The sequence below is a fragment of the Aulonocara sp. 'chitande type north' Nkhata Bay genome, linkage group LG2 (assembly GCF_057382095.1).
Source record: "Aulonocara sp. 'chitande type north' Nkhata Bay isolate Kocher_YH1m ecotype deep benthic linkage group LG2, A_spYH_male_GT1.1, whole genome shotgun sequence".
Taxonomy (NCBI): domain Eukaryota; kingdom Metazoa; phylum Chordata; class Actinopteri; order Cichliformes; family Cichlidae; genus Aulonocara; species Aulonocara sp. 'chitande type north' Nkhata Bay.
The window spans coordinates 17,701,245-17,721,226 of NC_141345.1; the positions used below are offsets into that span (position 1 = coordinate 17,701,245).

The window sequence follows — 19,982 nt, forward strand, 5'->3', positions numbered from 1 at the left end:
GCGCTGATGACGTGACCGTGCTGATCACAGGGTTCGCCACACTACGCAAGCAGCGCTGCTCTAATGTCAACGATGCACAGAAGCTGTAATTACGCACAGCTGGAACACTGGCTGCTCGGTCAGAGGCTGTAAGGAGACAGATTGTGTTGTAGTGTCAGCAGAAGTAGAAACAGCTGCATCGAGTGGAGTAAATCCATTTCCTCGCTCCAAGGGAGGTCAGGACATGAGGCTGCGAGTGTCGATACACAGGCTGCAAAGTTCAGAGGACCAAACACAAAAAAAATCAAACTAAAAAGTGTCTCATTTAAAGGAAGCAGCATAGATTTGAAAATAAGCAGCAGCACATGACTGCTTTTAATCTCAACTTGCTTCATTCCCACAAAAAAACAAAAACAAAAAAAGACAACACAACATGTCACTGCTGTTATTCCAAACTTATATTTCTCATCTTTCCTTAAACACAAGCAGATGAATTCCCCGTTCAAACCAAATATTCTCCTTTATATTTATGTGAAAAATGCGTTTTGTAACCAGAAGTCCAAATGAAGTCTTACTTTGAAGTCTGCTCACTAACGCGTCAGTTCCATGAATTAAAAATAACAAAAAGCTGTAAAACAACGTAAATGTCACACTCACAGGGGTGCAGCTGAATCCATGACAACATACATACACATATTCAAGTTGAAACAAAGAAAAAGAACAACCAGTTAATGAATCTAAATCTAAACCTGGCTAAAAGACTCACTTCCAGGTTAACTCCCTCATTTTTTAAAGACTTTCTGATGTAGCTGTCACGTGTATTTCAGACTCTAGGTGACCTTTTGTCTGTGGTTATTTCTCAAACCTTGTTCAGCAATATAAATTATAGCCATTTACAGTAATATCAAGCTCCAGGAGTTGATTCTGCGGACAGCAGGGCAGCGATGAAGCAGGGCAGGGAGTGGAAATGGTGCGAGTCCCCAGGAGACCTAGCTAGCCTCCTGCGACTGTGATGCTGAGATGGATGGCTCAGGATTTTCTGCCATGGGCTCATCAGAGAGAGTACCGTTTCCATATTTGTTCCTTAAAGAACGTCCCAAAAACTCCCAGTACTCTTTACGGATGGTGTCCTTCTCCTGTGCCAGTAGTTGACAAATCTTCAAAGGAAGACAACAAAGCACAACAACATTGTTTCAGATCTCGAGTTTGACAAGAACAACATTGGGGTGCAAACTTTTATTTCTAAGTATGCCTAAGGACTTACTTCTAGAGCCTTTCTTAAAGTTTCCTTTTGCTCCTCCTCTTCTACCTTTTCTTTTTGGGCGATGTTCTCTAAGGCATCCTCATAGCAATCAAACAGAAATGCTAGCAGGTAAGGTGAACAATGTGTCTCCTTTAGCTCCAGCACCCTCTCCAGCAGACCTGGCTGAGATGACAGACCTCGGTCTTGCAGCATCCTTGGGGGGGAAAAAAAGAAGGAAATAAGAGAGGATACTGGCAGTGAGCTTTTCCATTTTTAATAACCATTTCTCAAGCTCCCTGTAGCGTGCTATATATTGAATGTCTTAGGATGGCACGGTGAAATATTCTAGTGAGAAAATGTCAGCATGTTTGGGCCTTACAGGTAAACACACATAGGATCATTTACACTGTGATTTGCATCTTACCCTTTCAAATAATTCCATGCACTTTCATTATGGGGAGCCTTCCTGATCTGGTTCAGGCAATATCTGACACAAAGGGAAGAACAGCAGAAAAATGAATGCAACTGCACAACTGAAGCAGGAACAATGCTGAGGGTACAGAAACATGTATGTATTCATATTGCACAGACAGACAGAGAGAGAGAGAGAGAGAGAGACAGAGAGACACAGAGAGAGAGAGACAGAGAGACAGAGACAGAGACAGAGAGAGAGACAGAGAGAGAGAGACACAGAGAGACAGAAACAGAGAGAGAGAGACAGAGACAGAGAGAGAGACAGAGAGAGAGAGACACAGAGAGACAGAGAGAGAGAGAGTCAGAAGTTGTCAGAAGTGATTTTAATGACTAAATCTTGAGTTTTTGACATTCCTATAGCACACTAAAACAACTGGAGCGGTGGATATCCCAGCAGAAATTCCAAAAACACCCAAGTGCAAAAAACATGTTAAAGTTACTGAGAGTAAAACCAAAACAAACACCTCATGCTAACTGTGACCCAGGACCCAGGCACCTTGCACTTATTGAGTGGACTATGAACTCCTCTGTATATCAAAGTATTCTAGAGTTAAATGTGAGCCCGTTTGCCAAAGTTTGGCTGATATTGTGTCAAACAACAGGACAGTGATCCCAAGCACAGAAGCCAATCTACAACTGAATAGCTGAAAAAGAAAAGAATTAAGGCGGTGCAATGCTCCAGTCACAGTAAAGAAGAGTGGGCCAAAATTAATTCACAACAATGTGAGAGACTGAAAACAGAAAACAACTGCTTCAAGTTATTTTTGCTAAAGTTGTCACGATGTCAAACCGAGTAGTTCCATCTTTGTTCCATTATGTTTACAGTTTAGTTGCTCAGGGCTGTATTTACCTTGATGTTAGAACAGCAGAGCTCTTACACTGAAGCAGATTATTGACCATCTCTAGTACAGACTGAGTTTCAAACTGTTTTGCTGTTGGTCATTCATGAGCAGGTTACTCTCTATTGAATTTGTGCAATACAAGAGTGATAAACACTGATTGTCTTTAAATATTACAAATTGCTCCATTTTATTTGAGAGGGGATCATTATCTTACTCCTGCCTGTCTAAACTAATGAATAAACAGTGCTACACTGCTGTTGTGTAATTACACAAAAATTAAACAAGAGACTATGAAACCAAGACATATTAAAGAAAATGTATAGATCGAGTGAAGTAGTTAAAGGCAATCAGTTAGATTATTTTTGGAGGGGTCAGCCAAGTATAGGAGCTAGCCACACGACATTTTCAAGGCTAGAAAACATATTTATGCTCCGGGAAAAATTGAAAATCAACTTTACAACCACTCTAACATGCACTGGTACCCTTAATTTTGTCTGATAAGTCAATGGAGGAAACCTCTGAAAGTGCATTTTGGGTAAACTTGTCACCATGTGGAATGGGTGAATGATCAAAACAAACTGTAGGATAATAAAAGTCTCATTTTTATCCATGTTTTAGATCTTCTAGCTCTGCTCATTTTTGTGTCAAAATACAAATTCTAACACAATCATATTTTAACACACATCAGTGTAGGTTGCGGTCATGAACTGGAGAAACCACACTGGGGTTTACATGTTATAAATAATAGTTTGGACTTGTCACACCGATCAAACATTTTTAGCGCCTCAGTTCTTACTTAAGAATTCACGTATGAAGGTAAAAAATTTCAAGCCTCCACTAAATATACTAACATTACTGAACCTAATGGGGTCAGCTGTGAGGCACTGGATGATTTTTAATATAATAAACCTAATATTTCCTCACCAATTAAACATTACAATTAATTAAACAACACTAGAAAAATGCAAGAAAAAAAAGCACCTACTGAATCTCTCTCTCCACTACAGCTGGATCTGAAAAGCCTGTAGTGTGAGAAATCACAAAATGCCTCTGGTTCCATGCAGAGTTGTTCCTCACATCTTCCTCCAACAGATTCTCCACAAACTCCAGCTCGTTGTCCCACAGTTTGTACTCCTGGGGTACAAAGAAAACTAAGCTGGCATCCAACACGTTTATGCGGTTACATAGTGCAGCGTTTGTGTCGTGCATTGCCTCGCATTACATGATACAAATACTGACCACAGAGGGACTCGAACTACACACAAACAGCCAACCAAATTAATCAGTGAAGGAGTCAGTCTGGCAGAGAGCGTCGCTGTGGGAGGAGAACTGGATCTCGTTCCTCAGCTTTGGAGCCAAACTCTGCCGAGAGCAACACCTACCTGGATGACCCACTGTCTGTGCTGCCAAGCGTGGTAGTTCTTTGCATCTTGGCTGAGAATGTCTGCGATGAACTGGAGTTCCTCCGAGGGGTCATTCAACCACTCGACCACCATACGTCTGTGATGCCTGGAGCAGAAGGGAGTTTAGAAAGCCGTCCTTATCTTCCAACTTTTTCATTAAACTTGAGTCGTTTTAGGAATGTCCCACTCCCACTCTCCTCTCTATGTGCTCTGGATAAATTCACATAATGCACTTACCAGACTTGATAGTTTTTGGGTTGCTCTTCAATAATGTTAGTAATGTACTTCATCTCCTCCTTTAGGTCCTTCGACAGGGCTTGCAGGAGTACTCGCCTGTAGTGCCTGGACAGTACCACAGCATATGTTAGATTACATTTTCACAGAAGACACTCATTTCTAAACAAAACAAACACATTTTATACTCTGATGCAGTTTTAAAATTGTGACTGGCCTGAGGCACTGTACCTATAAACAGTACTACTTAACTATGAATGTCATCTCCTTTGCTCTTTTTCCCCATTATGTGTAAATGCTACAACATCAAAAGATCAGCACTGCTTTTCCAGCAGGCAAAATGCTCACCAGACAGTGTAATTTGCAGCATTTAGGTCAATGGCATCTGCAGTCAGAGCGAAAGCCCGCTCAGTTTTTTCATCATTCTTTAGGAGGGCACGGAAATAGTCGTAGACATCTGAGACTGTTGGAAGAAAGACGTGAACATTAGATATGAAATCCTTCTGCAATCATATTTCATCTGAAATAGTTTGGATTTTAACAGACAAGTGGCATATTAACGGAAAAAACAACATAATGTGCCTAAAGGAAGGAAAGTACAGCAAGGAAGCCAGGTGCCACCAGTACGGCAATGATTCTCCAAGTGTTTGGAAATCTCCTGGAGGCATAGAACACCATTATTCCAAAAAAAACCAAACAAAAAAAACCAAACAAAAAAAAACACCCTACTTTGGTATTTTTACAAATTAGGATGAGGGTACTGGCAGTCAAAAATGTCCCAAACAGCAAATGATATTTGCTGTCATTGTCATAATCATAAAACCTTTCAGTGATCACTTGAGCCCCATCGTATGGTTTCATGACAGGATGAAGATGACTACTTAGATCATAGGTGTCAAACTCTGGCCCGTGGGCCAAATTTGGCCCGCAGCCTAATTACATTTGGCCCACGAAGCCATACAAAATTACTATTAGAGTTGGCCTGCCGGTATTATACAGTGCATGTACTGCTAATACTACAAGTCCCAGAATGCTCTGTTGGTGTTTTGGCACGTCAGTCATGACAGGACCCATTAGCACCCTCTCCTCTGTTGACCATAGTCATAGCAACCATGCAAATACTGCCATGCTACCTATCCCAAAATGGCAAAAAGAAAGGCAGAAAACAGGAGCTTTCTGAACAGGTGGGAGAACATGATGAAAATTTGATGATAAAATTTAATTCAGAAGCCTGCAAATACATTTTTTATTTAAGAAATGAATTCCACTGATGTGTTATTTAATTGGAATTTTGATTTTGCATATGTGCAATATTAAGTTATATATACACGTTTATATAAGTTATATATATTGTTTAGTATTAAGCTTTGCTTGTTCCATATTCAGTTTTTCAGCAAAACTTGTTTGAGTCCATAAGAAAAGATTCATTGTTATATTTGGAGGAAGATTTTTTTTCAATGAATATTAATGTTAGCCCGCGACTTTGATCCAGTTTTGAATTTTGGCCCACTGTGTATTTGAGTTTGACACCCCTGACTTAGACGTATAATATCTTGCAGTGACCTTTCCCTCTACCCACTTCCTTGCTGTCTTGCAATTCCCTATGAGCCTTCCATGGTTCACTAGCAATCTTACACTTTTCCGAGTAGGCAATCTTCACTACAGGATTTGGTCCATCATCCTGTGGAACAGGCTCCAGGTCAGCCCACTCCTTTCTGTCTCTGAAACACAAAAACACGGAGGTGGATTAACTGTCAGTACAGCCTGACAGTAGCTAATGTATTTAGTTACACAGGGCCAAGATCCATCTAGAAACAAATATATTGTAGATAATCACCAGCCCAGTCACCAGTTTTTGGTCCACAAATAAGGCTTTAAGAACCATTAAACTTACTACTACCACGTCTGCTGTCACTAAATTCTCCCATAAATTCAATTCAGGCTTCTGTGAGTATTATATCTCTTGATATAATGTCTCTGACTGAGCTAACTACTTTGGGGGGAATTTGTACACTGTTTTTGTGATCAACCAATGCATTTTTCAGCCATTTCTGACCGCCATATAAGCAAGGAGGTCTCCTATTCTTGGGTAAAAGAAAACCCAAACAGCAAAGTCATTACAATGCTGCTGATTGTCATCTGACACTTTGGAGGGGGCGGCAAAAAAAAGCCTCTGTGCAAGGAAAAAAACTGCAAATGCGATAACTGTTTAACTTTATACTGAAATCATTAAGACAAGCTGTGACGTTAGGACGCCAAATTAACCTGGGTACTATTCTTTCTGAAGGTATTGGCTAGAATAAACGTACAGAGCTGAACCTTCTACTAGAAAGAGGGCTGTTAGCGCAACTCCTCCGGCTTTCCATCACAAAGACGATAATTATAGTGCACTTTTGACAGCTGCTAACAAAACTCGTATTAAACTATAAGTTATCAAACATTACCGCGTTATAACAAACACGAGCTACAGAGTAGTTACTAAGCACCGGTAGAGGAGCGACCAAAGCTAAGTTAGCCACCCAAAGAGAAAGTGATAACTAGACAATACCTGTAAAATATGTATCGAGTCGGGTCAACAGCAAATTCATCCTCGATGTGCTCCTCGACCTCTACATCAAACTCTTTGTCTTCGTTAACTTGTACAGATTCAACTGTTTCCTCAATGTCCGACATTGCTAACTAGTTAGCTTAATCGCAGTTGTGCTCCGTTGAGAAAGAAAACGTCATATCCGGTGTAGCGGAAAAAGTTGCCTTTAAGTGCTGCTGGGAAATGGAGATTTTCTTTCCTTAATTATCACCTAATAATAATAGACAGCCACACTTCTCCAGTTTATGGAGATAAGTTTATGCAAATGATTTTAAAAATACCACGCTGTCTTTCAAACGGTGCTATTTATTTTTCAGTAGCTTCAACTAAAGAAACTGAAACAAATGTTACTTTGTAAAAGGCTGCTAGTAACAAAGTGCCTAAAGATCCAAGTATTGTTTTTTGCCACCTGTGTAGACAAAACACTGGTTCATTCCTTGAGTTAGGTGCCTTGTTATGTATGAATGATTCATAGGTCAGTGGTTTTTCTGCCTTTTCAGTTATCAAATCCCACAGTGACTGTTCCAGCTGGTCTTCATGTCACAGTTTAGTCTCAGTTTATGGATGTTTGTTTTCAACCTGTTACAACTCATCTGACTTTTAAATTTCTGATGGAGTTGTAACTGTGTGTGTTCATCAGTTAAATGTGTGAAATGTTCACATTAATTAAAATACACCATCCACTAGTTTCTAGATTCCTGCTGTGTCTATAGGACTGCCGAGGTTCACCATGTTCTGGCTCCCTCTTATGGCAGGATTTGGTTGACATATATTTGGAGAATAGAAAAAACATAAAACTATTAAAATACAAATGTCATGCAACTGGAAGTCAAATTTCACTTTACTTGCCAAAACCTGGGGCCTCTTAATCACATGCCAAACTCTTGACAACACATGGATGTGAAATCATTTCATTAAAGCAAGGTCAAGCAGAGGTTTATTTCCATCAACAACTCTGGACATTATAAAAATAAATAGATGATTCACAGTCAGTGGATTGTAATACAAACTGTTATCAAAATTATGTATCAGCCAGAATGAAAAACTGAACACATGCATAATCACCATTCCATGAACTTATACATGTCCTGAATACGTAAGAACAAAATCCTTTTTGTCAACAGAACTGTTTGGGGAAATATAAAATCATCATTCAAATCAGACAGCTATGCAACGTGAATATGCTTCTTTCCATAATTGCTTGACCCAGACTGTTCAGTGACCGTCTTCCTGCTCCAATCCATGCTTTTCAATGTAGCGTCTGGAAGAAGGGAAAAGGAAAAGAAAAAGATTAAATACAGCTTTTATTTAGCATCATAAAAGTTTAATAAACACAACTACAGATGCAACTCTGACACGTCCAGACTCACTGTGATTGTACAGTTGTGCTCTTATTAGGGTCTAAGACCACGCTCATGCCAAATTATTTTGACTTTTAGGTAATAGTGGCGTGAAGGGAGAGAGAAAAAAAAAAAAAAAAAAAAAAATTTGATTCAGCACCACGACAGTATTTTATTATCTTGATATTTTGCATGTTCATCAGGCGCATCAAATATCTATATTTAAATAAATTCAAATACTCTGGTAATACGACAAACAAGAGAGCTCATCTCATGCCCCACCATCCAGAGATCATGTTTGCCAAGCAAACTTACATTAAATCGGCTCAAGCAATAAATAAAATCACTGGACACGCACGTCCGAGCTCAGAGCAAGCTAAAACCTCAGTCTCACAAGTTAAAAAAAAAAAAGAAAGGGTAATGGCACTGACATACTCAAGATTTCTTCTCTTACGATTTCCAGCTTTATTACCTTTATTTAAAAAAATGCACTGATGTATTTTCAGCCACGTGGGGGCAGCACAACAACCTTTAACAAAATACTAACCTATTACCACAACACAAAGTTTGTATAGCAGATGTGTTTAGACACAGCTGCACTCATCAGAAAATCCAGCAGACTCACAACAAAGTTAGCATTCATTTGGAGTCATCCCTCTGGCTTTTATTAGACTATAAATAAAATTATGCTAATGCTTCACCGTGTTCATCAGTGTCTTTCCGCCATAGGTTTTGCCAGGTACCGTTTGTTGACAATTTGTTCTCCAAAATTGAGTTTAGAGATGTGGATGTTGTTTGTCAAAACAAAGTTGTGGAATTTAAATTTGTAAAGACACTTTGTTTTGCATACGATCTGTGCTTGGTGTTGCTCGAATACTGTGAAGAATCAGAAATGAACAACACACTCAACCCAAAGCAAGAAAATCTCAAATCAAATGAATGTTGCATAACTTCTCAGCCCTGAACAACGAACAACCAAACAGCTTTGGCTGCTCTCTCAGGTCTCTTATTAAGATGAACTGAACTGTCATGGGGTATTATTACAAAGTCCAGAAACACTTGCTTAAAGCAGTAAAGATAATAGTTACTAGAAAAACTCACCTTCGTGCAAAGTTATACAGCGCTTCTTTTCTTTCTTGGAGAGACAAATGTCTGTCGGTTGGTGATTTCCCAAAAGTTTTGGCAGCAGGCTATGAATAAAAACAAAATGGAATTTAAAAAACAAAAACAAAAAACTGCAAAACACTGCAAAAAACAGATATTCTTATTAACATTCATGTACACAGATAAGCCAAAACTAACAGAAGACACTAGGGCTCATTATATTGTACGGATGTATCTGAGGGTCTGGGATGTGCAGTCTTAAAAAATAAGGAGACGGCCGCTTCACGTCTCACTGATTTTGACAGCATGTGATGGACCGACTGCATATTGGGCTCCTTTACTATAAATAATATCTTAGTGATTATTATCATGCAGTGCAGCTAAAATGTAAGGTAAATAGTGTGATAAAAAGACACTGATATGGAGCTTATGAGATCAAAAGATCAAGATCATCTTCTCGTACACCTCTGGACAGCTTGTGCCTTTTATGGACCTTTTCGGTATCACTTCATAAATAATAATTTTTTACCCAACTTATTAGAGCCTGACAAATACATGACTTTTTTGCCTGGTACCAATAATTCAATGATTTAAATTTGACAGGTTGTCCTCTTATCATGTTTTTCTTTCAGATGCATCAAACGCAAACAGATTAACATTTGTTAGATGTAGTTCCTTAGTTGCCCGTTTACAGTCTTCCTGACTTTACAAGCTGGTTGTTGTGTTTGTGGTGTGCCAACAGGGGAGTTGCAGAGCGCCCTGTGATGGGCAAACTTTGCAATTTCAACATTCATAACATCACTGAAGGCTGTTTCTCCTGTTCTTTCTTTACTTTTTAAAAATGTTGTTTATGACTATTACAAATGCAGATACCAACAGATCACCAAGTAGCTTATATCAGTCAATGATATTGACCCGTAAATTAATCAGATGTGCTCTATAACTTCAAATTGTCTGGTTAAATTCTAGGAAATAGGCCTTATCAAACCTTTAAGGTGGAAGCAAGACCAGAAGAATAGGAGCTGATCTTGGAAGGGCCAAAAGTCGAGATCCCCGCTGCTTCCATTGATGTTTCCTCCTTGTTCTCCAGCAGATTTGTAATGGTGGTGTCAACACAATTGGTTTTTGCTATACACAATAAAAAGAACAACTGTTAGTGCATGGCAAATGAATCTATCATTCTTTTTAAAGGACTTCTTACAAAGTGAAAGTGTGACAGAAGAGCTCAGGTGCAGAATGAACATAAAAGTGTATTCCAAGAAAATAGATGTGGTAGCCAAATGTAAGTGTACCTAAATCCTTTGTGATGACATTCAGTGGAACATGGGGCAACACGTCCTTCACCTGCTGAGCCATCTTAGCAATCCTGCGGTCATCTGTGCCCAAACTCATGAATCCAAGCCCAATAGAACCAGGTGTTACACCTACATTTAAAAAACAAAACAAACAAACCTCCAATCAGCTGAATCTCCCACATGGACAGAGTTGATGTTGAATCATGTGACCGACTTACTTGTGGTTGTTTGTGGAACAATGCGTCTTGTCCTTTTGATGTGCTCTGCTTTATCAGCTTTAGTGATTTTGGTGGCGACCAAGCCAAGCTCAGCAGCTAGCAGCTAAACAAAAACACACAAGCAGAAAGTGGGAACTCACATCTGCTATGCATGACGTTTTGCAACACAACAACAAAGAGATCTGTGTACAGGTGCAAGGCTTCATAACTCTTACACATATCACACACACGCATATTTGTTTTTACAATTACAAATATAACTCATGTGCATCCAAGTGGCACACGCTGTTCTTACCTCCTGGACTTTGTTGGCAAACTCCTGTGTCGACTCGCCATCTTGTCTGGATACTGTTGGGAGCCAACTGGGATGGAAACGAAACACAAAAAAGCAATGCTAAGAAGACAATCTGAACAATTAGAGCAACAGAAAAACTAAGAATCAATAGAAGGTCTTTTCAAAAACTCAGACCAAAAAAACCAACCAAAACAAAAAAAACAAAACAAAAAAACAAAACAAACAAAAAACTTGCTCATGAAAGCAATATGATTTTGAAATGCACATTCATTAATCAGAAGTCCTGGCAGGAGCATGAGCCTGAGGAGGGTAGTTTGTGCCAAAAATTCACAGTTTTTTGTGTTTTTTGGATTTTACATAACAATCTCCACAAAACCAGGTTAGGGTAAAAGAAATGAGACCTACATTGTGAAAAATGTGGCTGCAGAAAAAGATAGAAATAATGACACAAATTATTTAGTACCTTACATGATACACTGTCCATGGAACAAAAAATGTCCATAAGAGCTCCGTCAGCCAGCTGGACTCCGGTGTGCTCTGTGTACAGACAGGAGGTAATCGTGTTGTTAGATTACTTTGGTGTGCAGTCACATCATTTCATCAGCTCTTTTAAATGTCACTTTCATTCTAAATGTGAGTTCAAATGACTTTACCAAAGAGATCAATGGTCTGGTCACCCGTAAGGCCACAGGTTGGATGGATTCAGTCAGTGAGAAAGGCCAGGAGCTGAGAGAAAAAACATATATAGATATTTAATATAGTAGCTGGTTGGCTTTGTGCTGTGAGCCAATAACAATTGATTTTATTGTTAAAGACATTCAGGATATGTGCAATTAGTCAGCTAAGCATTTAAAGGCCAATGCCTTTGGTAGTTAGCATCAGCAACATAGTGAACGGGTGATTCTGACATGGCACAAAGGAGGCGCAGCCTAAGAGTCTGCGTTAGGTTCCAGTAAAAGAAGAGTATCAGAGACTGTAAAGAAAAGCATGGCAATAATCACAACCTCATTATAAAGTGCAACTCCCAGCTTCTCTGGTTTTCATGTGCATCTCCACTGAGGATACAGTACACTTGTTTCAGTCTTACTCGAATTAACTATAGAAATGAATCAATTTAGCAGCTGTTTTCACTTCCTTGCACTAATTTCCCTACAACTCTAGAGGGAAATTAGTGGGGGAGACTCAACCGCCAAAGTAATTCATCTCTATCTCAATGTGCCATGAAAGAGGGATGATAATTTGTCGCTGGCTGCATTAAATCACTGGGTATGGGTAAGAGGCCAAAACCGTCCCAGGGTGCTGATGAATTGCAAACACTTGCTGTGTTATCGGAGAGTTCTTGTTTATTACCGTACAGTAACATGTGTACAAACGTCACCTGAATTTGAGAAGACCGGCGCGGCCATTTGTGGTGTCCTCTTCAGGAAACAGGAGCAAAGGTGTGGTGCCTTCAGCAGAGCAGTAACTCTGCAGAGACTCTCCTATGGCTCCGGAGCCTGCATGGATTTCCATGAAGCCTCTGGCCCAGCACACAAAGCCTGTGGAGCCATCTAACTGGGGCTGATAGGCAGAAAGAGACGGGTCAAATTCACCACATATTTACTATATTTAAAATACATTAAAGTACACAGGATCTTCTTTTTTCAACTGACAGACCTTGAGAATAGATCAGGTATATTATAACATGTGTTAATGCACCAGCACAATCTTGCCTCCACGCACAGCTCTCTCAGGGTCCTGTCACAGCATTTCACTGAGATTAAGGTGCATTGCAACACCTTGAGAACTGAATTTTTCAGTATATCTGTTAGAGATTTGTTCCTGTGCCTGGGATCATTGTCCTGTTGCATAACCAAATTTGGACCAAGCTTTAGCTGTCAGACAGATGGCCTCACATTTGACTCTAGAATACTTTGGTATACAGAGGAGTTCACGGTCGACTCATTGACCATGCAGTGGTCAGAGAGACTGAGCATGGGGTGAATTTGCTGGGACGTCCACTCCTAGAAAGACACATATCTGAATGCTCCAGACCAGCAAACTGCCAAACACCTCTGCTTTTATAGAGGTGCTCACAGCGCATCAAGTGCATTTGATTAAAGTTACCTGACTGCTAATTACCAGCTTAATTCCTACAAAAGTTATAATGAAATGCAGACAACTGAAAACTTTCTTCTTCACAGGACTGCATGTAGTGTCAAATTGTATTTATGTCCAAGCCATGTAATGCAATGATGTCACCATAGATTTGTTAATAGGAGGGCACTGATGCAATCAGCACACTGATATATTATACTGAATCCCTGAATGTGTAAAATATGCTGCATGACACGGTTGAGTCAGGAAAAACGTTTAAGCCAAGCACTCACTGTGCTGCAGGGGGTCAGGAGGTTGATAATGTTGTGGTCAAACTCTGTCACATGATTGCATATGTACAGCTTGGTGTTTTTGTCTCTGGAGCGGGGATTTTTCTGTCTCACATGCATCCCCAACACCGAGCACATAACCCTCACAACAAATCTAGAAGCAAAGAAAAAACAAACAAACATGATGTCAGCATTTTAACATATTTGGCAACAGGATAGTCCTCAATAGTGTAACACTTGCGTGTATAATTTACCACAATATGCAATACGTACAAATATCTTTTTTCTTAACTGCTCTTATAGCCTCCAGGGCATGTACATGCTTTGGTTCTTTAATCATGCAGTCACCACCTTTCTTCAAACTAAAATTACAGTGTGCAAAGTACAATTACCTTCCACTGGCCTCAGTAGTATTTACTGTGGTTAAAGTGAATAAACTCTGACAAAAAATTACAGTTATTTTAATGGCACAGATGCCATGTGTGTTAGCATTAACTGCTATTGTTATCCCTTATACTACAATTTCACCTCAGTCATTATTGTCACACACACACAAACATGATTACAAGTGACACACAAGACGACTCAGCTACAGATTTGGTTACCGCTGACAGTAAAATGTGGTATTGGAACACTTTTTCAACACTTGCCTTCTTATAAAACTCTCTGGAAGTGCACAGCTGACCAGGAACACATGAACACCAATAAAAATACGTATGAACATTAAAGAAATGCCGACTGGAAAGTAAATCAGCAACAGCAGAAGAACGACAGCATCTTTGGGAAACCTGCACAAAAACAGAGCAGAATCAAAAAAATGACATTTGGAATAGAAAACACAAAAGAAAAACAAATCTAAATGTAAATTAGAGAATTTAAGTGATTTCCAGGGGAGCTGTAGCAAGATTGCTTTATCCTGTGCCGATTATATTTCAAATGAACCAACACATTTTTAGCCCTTTTTTATTTCCCAATTTCAAAATATACACCTCACCATCAGCCTCAAAAATACCGTTCTGTGATTTGAATGACAGCATCTTTCACAACCTACTGATCTTCTTCCTTTTATTACTGGATAAATGTGCACTGAGCCATAGCATGAACTCACATCAGAGTTTAACCATTTCACTCTATTGTTATTCAACTATGCAATGATATCCAATGATACAATACTGTGAAAAAGAGCCATCCATAATCTGTTTATGTTTTGATACGAAATGGTTATAGGTAGGGATGGGTATTGATAAGATTTTCACGATTCCGATTCCATTTTCGATTCTATTTAACGATTCGATTCTTTATCGATTCTTTTTAAAAAAGGAGAACACTAAGGTCGATTAGCTTAGAACTTTGTTTTACATTTTCTCTTTGAACAAGATAGAAATTTAGGAGTAACATGGCCTTACAAACCCAACAGTAAGATTTTAAGAGATCCAGCCTACGGCTCTTTGATGGGGTGTCACAGGGTCCCCAGGAAAAAAAAAAAAAAATTGTAAACGTAAAATAATAAAATAAATATTCTTCTGTAGCAATAACAAAGTGTAACATAAATTATTCTGTAGCAATTACACAAGAATATCCAGTAATCTCCCTGCCTACAATTAAACACATTCCGAAAATCGGGGGCATCTGCTGTGGCAAATGGGTGCAAGCCTTTGACCACAAACTTAGTCACTGCTCGGTGACATTTGTCTATCCTGGCCTGAAAGGAGACGCTACCGGTAGACTGCAGCGAGAACTGCCAGCATCTGAGCCAGACTCTGCTAACATAATATGCACTGTTAGTTGATTATTTACCTGCCGCATTAACGGGAGAGGACGTGCAAACGTTACCGCTGCTGCTGGGTTGAGATTCACGAGTCCAGAATGGAATTAAAAACACAACATTCATTTAAGGTCATCGCGTGTTTTGTGAGCAAATGCTTTTGCATATTCGTAGTGTTTCCTCCCTTAAATGAAATATCTACTTTGCAAGTATTGCAAGTTGCCCTGTTGTCATCCGTTCTCGTAAAGTATGACCAAACTTTTGAGCGTTTGAGCCGCCGTGTTTCCTGCCAGGTAAATGACGCTCCGCAACGTAGTGACGTCATTCGGGGCGACTGGAATCGATAAGGGAATCATTGGCAAAAATGGCAAACAATTCCAAGGTTCTCAACAAGAACCGGTTTTCAATACCCATCCCTAGTTATAGGTGCAGGTATTTATTGCAACATGTTCAAACACACACTGAAATCCAGTACGTAAATCAAAAACAGAGTTTGTACAATTCCAAGCTTTCCTATTGTTTTCCAATCTTCTAGGATGACATTCAAAGCTCTTCTCTCTGTCAAGATGAACCATCACTTCTAGAATAGTGTTGAGGTCTGGGGTCTGTGGAGGCAAATTCATGCTTGATGGTAGAGCTGGGCGATAGAACGATAACGATATGTATTGCGAAACTAACTTTTTCTCGATAGAAAAATTAAACTAATGCGATAGACCTCACCGCTCTTGTCCTCTTAAAAAAAAAGAAAAGAAAAAAGAACAGACAATTCAAATTAAGTAGCGCAGAGCCGAACCAATCACAGCCGCAGCGTCACGTCACATGACTTGTTACGTACAGCACAAGTGCCAAGCCGCACATGTGTATTTGTTTGGGAAGCAGCGGTGCCGCCCGGGTAACGGAGGAAATGAGTGTGCCGACTAGAAAAATCAACCGAGCGTGACCGAAGGTTACCGAAGAGGAAACAGATGATGGTTCCAATGCCGGAGAGATTGTCGAACGGAAGAGCCATAGAAGTTCCGTAGTGTGAAGGTATTTCGGCTATTTCAAGTCTGACAAAAACAGTAGCGCGCACGTTAAATTGTGCCGAAAGCAAGTCTGGAAATACAATAAAGCGGTGCATGCTCAATCTCTGACTGGAAGCGCTAATTCGTCATTCGGCTTTTGTCAGACTACAGTAACTGTTAAAACTGTTTGAAAAGCTCAGCTATACAACAAGGAGAGATTGAGAATTTTCTTTTAGTTCTCAGTTTATTTGATATTGACAAAAGTTACTCAATTTTGTCTGATCTTCTGTAAAACAAACTAAGATTTATTTGTAGAATTAATATTTTGTTTCTAAGTGGAATTGACAATTTAGTCTGTTTCGTTTGTTCTATTTTGAAACTTAAACGCTTTAGCGGCTGCCTTTTGTGTAGTTTGCAATATTTGCCTTTATTTATCTGAAAAAGTCTCATGTTCCTTGAGTACATTTACCCTGTTGAACTTATTATGGGAAATAAATATTTAAATCAAAACAAGCTGCTGATTATTTCACATTTTACTTGTGAGCAACGGCACATTTAAATCTTACAAATATAGTTATTTGGCTTATATCGTGATGGATATCGTTATCGCCTGAAATGAAAAAAACATATCGTGATATGAAAAAAATCTTATATCGCCCAGCTCTATTCCAATTTGTGCTTTTCTATTCAGGTATGTTTTTACTGTGTTTTTCATGTGGCTGCAGACACTCACTGTTGTAATTCTTTCCTGTTCATACTGAAGAGGAGTTGAACCAAAAACGTGGATTCATTACTCCATCATCCCGCTGTCCTCCACTGATCTTGTGTAATTTTCATACTTCATCCTTTTCTCCTCTTTTCCCTTCCTTAAAAAAGGCTTCTTGACAGCGACCCTTAGACTGAGACCATTTCCAATGAGTCTTCAGTGAACAGTAGCTGGATTAACTAAAGGGGCAGATGTATCTCTCAGGTCCTGTCAGGTCTATGGCAGATTTTTTTCCCTGTTTCTTAAGGACTGTTTCCTGTTTCTCAAGGACATGACTTTCAGACACTTGCCGTAGATAATTTTTTTTAAGCCAACCACTTCATCTGTCCCCCTCTTGTCCAGTTTCCTCATATTTTCATGCTAGCAGATCTCGGCATGAAAATTTGAGGAGAATCACCTTTTTCTAGAAAACATATTATTCGACATCTGCCAAACTGTTATTTTTGACATTTTTCACAGATTCAACTAAAGAAATGGGAACATTTTATAGTTTTTTTCTTTTATAGACTGCAAGTAAAAAAGTGCCAAAAGATACAATGTAAAATTACTTGTTTTTGTTACCAAGTTTTCTGTTATGTAAAGATACAACATCATCCCTTGCATTAGGTGCTTTTTGTTGTTTGGGTCAACTGCAGGGCCAGATGCATCTTTCAGGTCCTGTGACATGACTTTTACTGGCTCATCTGCTGTTGATAATTTTTAAAGCACTGCCAATTCTTTTGTCCTCCCCTTATCCAGTTTCCTAAAAACAAATTAACTGGACACTGCACACTATAGTGTGCTGCAATGTTACTGCAATATGCCAAATTTTCAGCAAATAGCACTTTGGGAATCACCTTGTTGTGACAAAAGTATTATATTACATCTGTCAAACTTTTATCTTTATGTTTTTGTGACAGACTGCTGATAACAAAGTAATTTAACATTGTTTTTTTGCCAAGCTGTCTGCTATGTGTAGACACAACACTGTTTTAATTCCTGAATGAATCATAGATCAGTGTTAAGTGGTCCGTTACAAGGACTGGACTGAAAATGAGTGAAAAGGCAGCAAGAGTCTAAAGAATAACGTTGAAAGACCTTCAGAAATCCTGGAGAACCGATGCTCAAGACCACTTAAAAAAAAATTACAATCAAGTCTGACGCTATGAAAGGTGGCTCGAGGCACAGTACTGTACACACGTTATGAAAACCAATTGCAGAGTTAGAGCTGCTTTTGTTTCAGCGTTTTTACCAATATTACACGTGTCACTACTCGATTCCCTCTGCAGTCAAGCGCTAGAGAACATTTCGAAACCTCATAAACGCTCTAGTCGTCATTACCACCGTCTACAGGCCTCATGTCCGCCCTCTATTCAAGTCAAAAACACTTTAGTATTGAAGTACACAACGGCAGCTACTTTTGCTGTCAGTTATTTTCTCCCCTTTACACGCGCTCAGATATAATCTCTGACTTTTGCGTCTAGATCAAAAAAATTTAAGTCTCTTAAACTTCACTCTTCGTTGTCACAAGGCAAGCAGTGAATACATGAAACCAACAGACATCTAAGATTAGCTAGTTCACGCATTTCATGCTGCAACTGATCGGCGTGCTTATTAAAATTAGCACTGGACAAGGTTTCATGTCAAACGCTATCCATGACTTGTTTACTATAACGTTGCCAGTATCGGCTATCTAGCTGCATGTTTTCCAGATTATTTAATACATCTTCTACTATACTGGTTAGCTGCCCGATAATAAACGTCGTCGACGCCATATCCTCTGTGTATTTCTTCAACGCTTATTGCGCTAATTAGCGCTAAGTGAAGGTTAACCGAGCAGTTTACACTACTTAGCAGTTAGCTGACTTACCGACGAAAGTCAAACATGTCTTCAATTCCCCGAGTCTCCATGTCTGCCAGTCAGACCTTCAGAGGCTAATGCTAAAAATACAACCTGACCCCTAAATATAAATTAGTCATTACTTTCACGACTGCACCTCTGTCATGCGGTGGGTAAACTGGAAACTGGGTAGCTTTAAGGAGCCAGTTAGATTATAGTACAGCCTTTTCAGACCGCTTAAGTACGCGACTTTAAAATGTTAGCTTTGTGGTTAAATAGCGCTAGCACAGATAATGGCTTCAGTCGGCACGACACCACTTCCGGTCCGTTGTTAGAATCCCCTAGAATAAAAGCGCCATCTCTACAAAAGTAAATTTATATAAATAATACTCGTTTCTAAATTCTACAGAAGTGTATAAACTGGGAGTCTTTGTAACCAACACTTCAATTACTTTCATGATTTCATGTAATCTATAACTGTGTGTTCATCTTTATCGGAGTGTCAGGTGCGATACTTTCATAATAAAAGAGCAGCAGAAAAAAATAAAGGAGCACTAAAGACGTCCCCTAAAGGAAACGCTGGTAAAATGTTATAGTATTTTGTCTACCTCTAGTGGCGAAATCTGATCAATTTTAATTTGCAGGAAACGTAGTATGTAATGTTACCATTTTATTTTAATGAATCTATTTATTTATTCCAATGATGAGCTGAACGTCTTTAGTCGCCCCTCTTTTCTTTTTTACTGTGTTTATAGTCAGCAGTTTAGGGGGGAAAGTGTAGCCATTTATTGAAACATGTGCAAATATATGTGTAAATACAGTATATAAGGCAAAACCAGAGTTTGTACAACTCTAAAGAGCTTGAAACACCACTGGCTGAAATGCAGCACCAAACGGTGACAGAACCTCCACTAATAGCTGTTTGGTTCTTTGCTAAGTTGTCTGTGAAGTGCAGGCACCACCCTGTTTCATCTCTTGAATGCTCGAATGATTCATAGGTCAGTGCCAGGTACCTTAACAAACAAACAAACAAACAAACGAAAAACAATATAATCTGAAAATGATCAGGCACAACGACTGGACTGAAGTGAGCGAATATCAGCCTAATATCCAAACCACAGCTTCAGAAAGCCTGAAAGACAACTGCTGCCTACAGACCGATCAGCGACAGCCCTGCCTGAATAATAAATATGGGAATTATCATGAACACGCCCCCCATAAAAGCTCAGTCTCCGCCTACAGCCTCTC

At 39.3% G+C, this 19,982-nt stretch overlaps 2 protein-coding genes across 2 annotated transcripts; both read right to left on the reverse strand.

Moving 5' to 3' along the window:
* Window positions 1-422: 422 nt before the first annotated feature.
* fnta (farnesyltransferase, CAAX box, subunit alpha) lies at window positions 423-6,909 on the reverse strand. Its single transcript, XM_086306550.1, has 9 exons — window positions 6,724-6,909; window positions 5,811-5,896; window positions 4,524-4,638; window positions 4,179-4,283; window positions 3,921-4,047; window positions 3,524-3,672; window positions 1,647-1,709; window positions 1,244-1,436; window positions 423-1,136 (listed from the first exon to the last, which is right to left on the reverse strand). Exons 1-9 carry the CDS (start codon window positions 6,846-6,848, stop codon window positions 969-971), a joined length of 1,131 nt encoding a protein of 376 aa, XP_086162676.1. The 5' UTR covers window positions 6,849-6,909; the 3' UTR covers window positions 423-968.
* Window positions 6,910-7,682: 773 nt separating this feature from the next.
* aup1 (AUP1 lipid droplet regulating VLDL assembly factor) lies at window positions 7,683-19,059 on the reverse strand. Its single transcript, XM_086306536.1, has 12 exons — window positions 18,765-19,059; window positions 14,031-14,168; window positions 13,384-13,534; window positions 12,393-12,574; window positions 11,668-11,740; window positions 11,478-11,551; window positions 11,015-11,081; window positions 10,720-10,822; window positions 10,499-10,630; window positions 10,195-10,334; window positions 9,204-9,292; window positions 7,683-8,023 (listed from the first exon to the last, which is right to left on the reverse strand). Exons 1-12 carry the CDS (start codon window positions 18,803-18,805, stop codon window positions 7,978-7,980), a joined length of 1,236 nt encoding a protein of 411 aa, XP_086162662.1. The 5' UTR covers window positions 18,806-19,059; the 3' UTR covers window positions 7,683-7,977.
* Between the last annotated feature and the right edge of the window lie 923 nt (window positions 19,060-19,982).